At 47.4% G+C, this 7088-nt stretch overlaps 1 protein-coding gene across 1 annotated transcript; it reads right to left on the bottom strand.

Annotated features, from left to right (window-relative positions):
• Window positions 1-97: 97 nt before the first annotated feature.
• Window positions 98-3957, bottom strand: LOC133107290 (myosin regulatory light chain 2B, cardiac muscle isoform-like). The gene is made up of 6 exons (XM_061216266.1): window positions 3907-3957; window positions 3232-3307; window positions 2364-2468; window positions 1064-1142; window positions 887-935; window positions 98-202 (listed from the first exon to the last, which is right to left on the bottom strand). Exons 1-6 carry the CDS (start codon window positions 3940-3942, stop codon window positions 98-100), a joined length of 450 nt encoding a protein of 149 aa, XP_061072250.1. The 5' UTR covers window positions 3943-3957.
• Window positions 3958-7088: the final 3131 nt, after the last annotated feature.

Genomic DNA, 7088 nt, shown 5'->3' with positions numbered 1-7088 from the left:
GGGTTTTTATTGAGCGGGTGAAAAGGGAGGTGGGGCTTTGGAAGGGAAGATGGTCATCGGCTGACAGGCTATTTACAGGGGGAGCTCCCAGAATCCTTCACTCCTGCTCCTTGTCCTCCCCGTGGGTGATGACGTAGCACAGGTTCTTGTAGTCCAGGTTACCAGCCACGTCCAGGGGGAAATTGGTGAACATCTGACTAACCTGCAGAAGGAGCAGCGTTTCAGACCGCGATGTCTCTACCTAGTACACGTCTGTCTTAACGTGGCTTTTGACCTTGTAAGAAGACTTACTGTTGCTGTTTGTTTCACAAGCGACATTTTCTTACCCCATTGGCAAATCTTGAAATTACTCAGACTATCATTCCTCATTGGCAGTCTTTTAGCAAAAAAAGTAAAATAAATAAGATTTTGAGTGACAATATAAGACTAAAAGACTTGTTGAGATTTACTTATTTTTTGTTTTTTGACTTGGCTACGTCACCCCTGACAGGACTGGTTGTCTGCTGGTTTCCAAAGATGCCAGGTTTGGTGAAGCTGTATCAGATTCATGTTTTAGCTCCCTACATCTCCCTGTTCCTGTCCCTGGCCCTGGCTCTGTCTGTCTGTTTCTCCTTCACTTCAGCCTTCAATCTTCTCTCTTCAATTGATTAAAATGTATTTGGATCGCCTAAGCTGGATGTTTGTCTAGGTATGGATGTCTGTCTGAGGCAGGTATCACAAAGCAAGATTACTGTCTTAGCTGGATAACTGCACTGAGTAAAACCCAGAGCAGCTCTTCTTACTTCAGACCATGTCCCAGATTTGGGAGGGTTCCAGATTTGACTCAGTGCAGTTATCCAGCTTGCTTCGTAATCCTGCTTTGTGAACTCACGTGACGTACACTTACCTCTGCTTCGGTAAACTTGTCTGCTTGGGACATGAGGTTGTATTTGATCCTGAAATACAACAAAAAATGAAGGACAGGTTAAGGAAAAAAAAGGTATGTTCGTACACAGCCAGTAGGCACGCCATACGATACTATACTTTAATGACGGCTGTAAATCAGCCACATGAGTGCACTTACTCCTCTCCCTTCAGAAGTCCTTTCCCCTCCGGATCGAAGATCTTGAAGGCGTTGAGAAGGGTCTCCTCTGGGTCCGTACCTAGGGAAGGACGGGGAATGGGTAAGACTCAGAATCAGCCCATTATTCTGAGCAAAGTCACGTCAACACAAGTTTAATGGGAAGACTCTTTATTTACTGAAGCTTGCCAGGACAGTTGATATGTTGTCAGCAGTCTAGTAGTATTGCTGTCTGTCTCTTATGCCTATGGTCCTCTTCAATGGGGGCAGTTTGATTCCTTATCCAAGTGCTTGTGATTGTCCTACGTTGTTCTGGATAAGATCATCTCCCATTGCCAGTCACGTACTGTACATGTAATTAAGCAACACGGCACTCAAGGCCATGATGTATCGTGAATACAACAAGGGTGTTGCTAGGCACACAATATTGCTTTCATGAAACTGTTAGAATATATGGAAACAGTTAATTGATGACATGATGACACAGTGTTATTTATTGTGTGATATTATTTGTAGATAACGTTTGTGTGTAGACAGGCTGTTTGCTTAACTGTTACTGTATCAGATTTATACTCGCTGTAACACAATCTCAACTGCTGGAACTCATTCTATGCATGGCCCCAGTCAGAACTTTAACCTTGCTCCTTAAAACCCTAAATCTAAGTCCCCCGACTTCAGACTCCTCCGCTGACAAGTATGGCTGCTCATTATCTCTGAACCACATATTTTTCCTCTTACTGGCGTTCTTACTACCACCTCAATGGTGTGTGCGAGGGGTTAACAATGCATTCCTTCCTAACCCATCTTCTGTCAATCTCTCATCAGGGGGGCCTAGGGCCTGGTCCTCGACACAACAACCAATCAGCATCCAGGATTGAAACAACCTGTTTTATAGTGTAATGTACAGGAAGTCAGATTGTTACTGGAGAGGAAGCTGCATTAACTCAAAGTAAACATGGAATCAATCTGGTTGCCCTTCTCTGAACTTTTTCCAGCACCTGTTTATCTTTCTTACAGTGCGGTCCCCAGAACTGCACACAGTTGTCTAAGTATTGTATAAGGTCTTTATTAGATTCCTTATTGTTGGCTATGTATCCTAACATCCTGTTGGCCTTTTTTTTTTTTTTTTTACTGCTACCACATATTGACTAGAACCTGAAAGGCTTAACTCAAGGTAAAGAGGACTGTAGGCAGGTGTGTTAGGGTGTGTGGGGGTGTGTGAGAGGGTTAAAGTATCACGGGGGCTTTGTGGACAGGTTCTAGAGCCAGGTGAGTCGCGGCTCTCTGGCGGACGCACTCTGACCTTTGAGCTTCTCGCCGAACATGGTGAGGAACACGGTGAAGTTGATGGGGCCCGACGCCTCCTTCAGCATCTCCTCCAGCTCATCATTCCCCACGTTCAGACGCCCTGAGGCACACACACGTACACACACACACACACACTCACACACGCACACACACACACACACACACACACACACACACACTCACACACACACACACACACACACACACACACACACACACTCACACACACACACACACACTCACACACACACACACACACACACGTACACACACACACACACACACACACTCACACACGCACACACACGTACACACACTCACACACGCACACGTACACACTCACACACGCACACACACGTACACACACTCACACACGCACACACACGCACACACACGCACACACACACACACACACACACACACACGCACACACACATACAGGTATGTGCACACACGCACACACACACACACACACACACACACACACACTCACACACGCACACACATGCACACACATATACACACACATACAGGTATGTGCACGCACACACACAGACACACACACTCACACACACACAGACACACACACACACGCGCACACACACAGACACACACACACTCACACACGCACACACATGCACACACATATACACACACATACAGGTATGAGCACACACGCACACACACATGCACATACATATATACACACATACACACATACACACACATATATACACACGCACATAGGTATACACACACACAGACACACACAAGTTAACACAGCTGTGTTTGCACTTGTTAGCACATGAAAGCTTTAGGAGCTGTTTGTGTTTGTGTGGTTTGCAGAGGAGACAGGCCCATACCCAGAGCAGCAAACGTGTCTCTCAGGTCATTCTTATCGATAAAGCCATCTCTGTTCTGGTCCATGATGGTGAACGCCTGGTGGGAGGGAATAGGTGAGTGTACAGGTGGTGGTAAGGGACAGGTGAGTGGTAGGGGAAGTTCACATAAATCGATGTTAATGTAAAAATGTTTGTTTTTGGCTGTTTTGCTTTCATCTTTCATTCAATTCAGAGTAAAAATATAGTTTGTAAGCTTTTAAATGCAAGATGTCGAAGTGAAAGTTACACCGGAGTTGAACATTGTTTTAAAGGGTTTATACATAAGATGACAAGTCATAGCCCCAGAGTTTAGTTATCCCAGCCTCACATATCTCTTGTGATGAAACTTTGAAGCTGTTTTTCTCAAAAACACGGTTTGGTGGAACTCAAAATGCAATTGGATACAACTCCCTTGATATTTGAAGTCGAGAGATAACTTTGGTATCATAGAAAGCTTACATTCTCCTCTTTTGAGTAGTTTGTAAAACTCAAAATATATTTTGGGGTCAATGTGATGAGTTTCATAGAGCAGGTGAAATTCCTGGAGTGGATAATATCCGAGACAGCAGTACTAACACACACCAATTACTTGAACAGAAAAGCTCTGACACGCTCAGACGGACTCAGTGGTTCTCAAACGTGCTGCGTCGCACTGACCTCTTTAAACTCCTGGATCTGGGACTGCTCAAACATGGCGAACACGTTGGAGCTGGCTCCCTCCTTCTTCTTGGCCTTCTTTGGCGCCTGGAGAAGATCAGAGTTCATTAGAGTACAGTGACATACTATAGTGTACAGTAGAGTTTATTAGAGTACAGTAGCATACTATAGTGTACAGTAGAGTTCATTAGAGTACAGTACCATATTATAGTGTACAGTATGGTTCAGTAGAGTACAGTAGTGTACACTATAGTTAGAGTGCAGTAGCATACTGTAGTGTACAGTAGAGTACAGTAGCATACTGTAGTGTACAGTAGAGTACAGTAGCATACTGTAGTGTACAGTAGAGTACAGTAGCATACTGTAGTGTACAGTATAGTTAGAGTACAGTAGTGTACTATAGTGTACAGTATTGTTCAGTAGAGTACAGTAGCGTACTATAGTGTACAGAATAGTAATGTTTCAACGTGTGGATCCACATCATCTCAGAGACTGACACACATTGTAAGGTCAACATTTTTTACATGTTATTTGGTTGACACTTATATCCAAAGCGACTTACAGTCGATTAGACAAAGTAGGAGACAATCCCCCTGGAGCAATGTTAAGGGTTAAGGGCCTTGCTCTAACAGCGAACAGCATGAGGCACTGAGAATGACTGGAATCACCAGTCACCAGAATGGCACGCCTTCTCCCAGCCACATTGTCCCGCTTGTGACCATGATCCCCAGGTGCCCGGGATGCTGTTGTATGTGTTGATCTCACTAACCCCCCCCGGGGTGCTGTTGTGTGTGCTGATCTCACTAACCCCCCCGGGATGCTGTTGTATGTGCTGATCTCACTAACCCCCCGGGGTGCTGTTGTGTGTGCTGATCTCACTAACCCCCCGGGGTGCTGTTGTATGTGCTGATCTCACTAACCCCCCCGGGGTGATGTTGTGTGTGCTGATCTCACTAACCCCCCCGGGGTGCTGTTGTGTGTGCTGATCTCACTAACCCCCCCGGGATGCTGTTGTGTGTGCTGATCTCACTAACCCCCCGGGGTGCTGTTGTGTGTGCTGATCTCACTAACCCCCCGGGGTGCTGTTGTGTGTGCAGATCTCACTAACCCCCTGGGGTGCTGTTGTGTGTGCTGATCTCACTAACCCCCCTGGGGTGCTGTTGTGTGTGCTGATCTCACTAACCCCCCGGGGTGCTGTTGTATGTGCTGATCTCACTAACCCCCCGGGGTGCTGTTGTGTGTGCTGATCTCACTAACCCCCTGGGGTGCTGTTGTGTGTGCTGATCTCACTAACCCCCTGGGGTGATGTTGTATCTGCTGATCTCACTAACCCCCCCCGGGGTGCTGTTGTATGTGCTGATCTCACTAACCCCCCCGGGGTGATGTTGTGTGTGCTGATCTCACTAACCCCCCCCTCGCTGAGTCCTCCCCCTGCATCAAGGTCCATTACTTTAGCCTTAAACAGTGATCTCTCCCTTGCATCCCTGTGATAATGTTTTTCACTTATCGCAGTTAAGGCATCACATCAGGAATACTCAAATATGTACTAAACATATATTTAGGTTAGTAGTACTTTAGTTTACAGGCATTTAGCTGCCACTCCTCAGAGATCCCAGTGTATCAAATCAAGTAATCCTGGATTTCAGTGTCTAGCTATCAGAGGTGGAAGATCCAGGTTGAGCTTAACATCCTCTCCGGTAATTTGTTCCAGTCGCCTGGATTAGTTAATCAGCGCAACTCTTCAACCAGGAGATCTAACTACTGAAATCAGCTGGCTGAGCTCACAGGTGCAAGGAACGCACGGCATGACTTTCTGCCCCCTGAACTCTCCACCTCCGCTGTCTATCAGCAGCTGGCCTGCAGTATCCCTGTGAGAGTGAGTCAGTGTGGAAAGGGAGAGAGAAAGACCAGGAGAGAGTAGGAGGAGAGAGCAGGAGAAAGAGGAGGAGAGGGAGAGAGAAAGACCAGGAGAGAGTAGGAAGAGAGAGCAGGAGAAAGAGGAGGAAGGGGAGAGAGAAAGACCAGGAGAGAGTAGGAGGAGAGAGCAGGAGAAAGAGGAGGAGAGGGAGAGAGAAAGACCAGGAGAGAGTAGGAAGAGAGAGCAGGAGAAAGAGGAGGAAGGGGAGAGAGAAAGACCAGGAGAGAGTAGGAAGAGAGAGCAGGAGAAAGAGGAGGAAGGGGAGAGAGAAAGACCAGGAGAGAGTAGGAGGAGAGAGCAGGAGAAAGAGGAGGAAAGGGAGAGAGAAAGACCAGGAGAGAGTAGGAGGAGAGAGCAGGAGAAAGAGGAGGAAAGGGAGAGAGAAAGACCAGGAGAGAGTAGGAGGAGAGAGCAGGAGAAAGAGGAGGAGAGGGAGAGAGAAAGACCAGGAGAGAGTAGGAAGAGAGAGCAGGAGAAAGAGGAGGAAGGGGAGAGAGAAAGACCAGGAGAGAGTAGGAGGAGAGAGCAGGAGAAAGAGGAGGAAAGGGAGAGAGAAAGACCAGGAGAGAGTAGGAGGAGAGAGCAGGAGAAAGAGGAGGAAAGGGAGAGAGAAAGACCAGGAGAGAGTAGGAGGAGAGAGCAGGAGAAAGAGGAGGAGAGGGAGAGAGAGATATGGAAAGACTGGGAGAAGGAGAGAAAGGGAAAAGGAGAGAGAGATGGGGAAAGAGTAGGAGAAGGAGAAAGAGAGATAGGAGGAGAGAGATAGAGAGGATGAGAGAGAGAAGGAGAGAGAGATAGAGCGGAGAGGGAGAAGGAGAGAGAGATAGAGAGGAGGAGAGGGAGAAGGGGAGAGAGAGATAGAGAGGAGGAGAGAGAGAAGGAGAGAGATAGAGAGGAGGAGAGAGAGAAGGAGAGAGATAGAGAGGAGAGGGAGAAGGAGAGAGATCGAGAGGAGGAGAGATTAGAAGAAGGAGAGAGAGATAGAGAGGGAGAAGGAGAGAGCGGGGGACCCCTACCATGGTGATGAAGCTCAGTCCTGTTCCTGTGTGCAGAGTCGCAGGAGAACAGAGCCCTGGGGTTTTATACGGATGCCATCGGCTGGCCCTGCCACCTGCGCTAAGTTTAGCGGTTTAGGAAATGCAGCTAACAGCTGGGCCTGGAAAATGGAATATCTCACTGTGCTGGTCAGCGTTCGCTTTTACACACAATCCACCCCCCTGTAAAAACCAGGCATGCCAGGGATGCGGGTCACCTTGGTCTTGAC

Source organism: Conger conger, chromosome 13 (assembly GCF_963514075.1).
Source record: "Conger conger chromosome 13, fConCon1.1, whole genome shotgun sequence".
NCBI lineage: Eukaryota > Metazoa > Chordata > Actinopteri > Anguilliformes > Congridae > Conger > Conger conger.
The sequence above is the reverse complement of the archived record's forward strand: the minus strand, read 5'-3'. Positions and strand labels throughout refer to the sequence as shown.

Bases quoted from the DNA above. Each gene is read 5' to 3' on its own strand.
- LOC133107290 (XM_061216266.1), bottom strand. From the start codon at position 3,942: ATGTTTGAGCAGTCCCAGATCCAGGAGTTTAAAGAG. The intron at 1,143-2,363 runs GTCAGAGTGCGT...GTCCTTCCCTAG, and splicing joins GTTCGGCGAGAAGCTCAAAG to GTACGGACCCAGAGGAGACC. The intron at 203-886 runs GTAAGTGTACGT...CTCCTTCTGCAG, and splicing joins ACAAGTTTACCGAAGCAGAG to GTTAGTCAGATGTTCACCAA.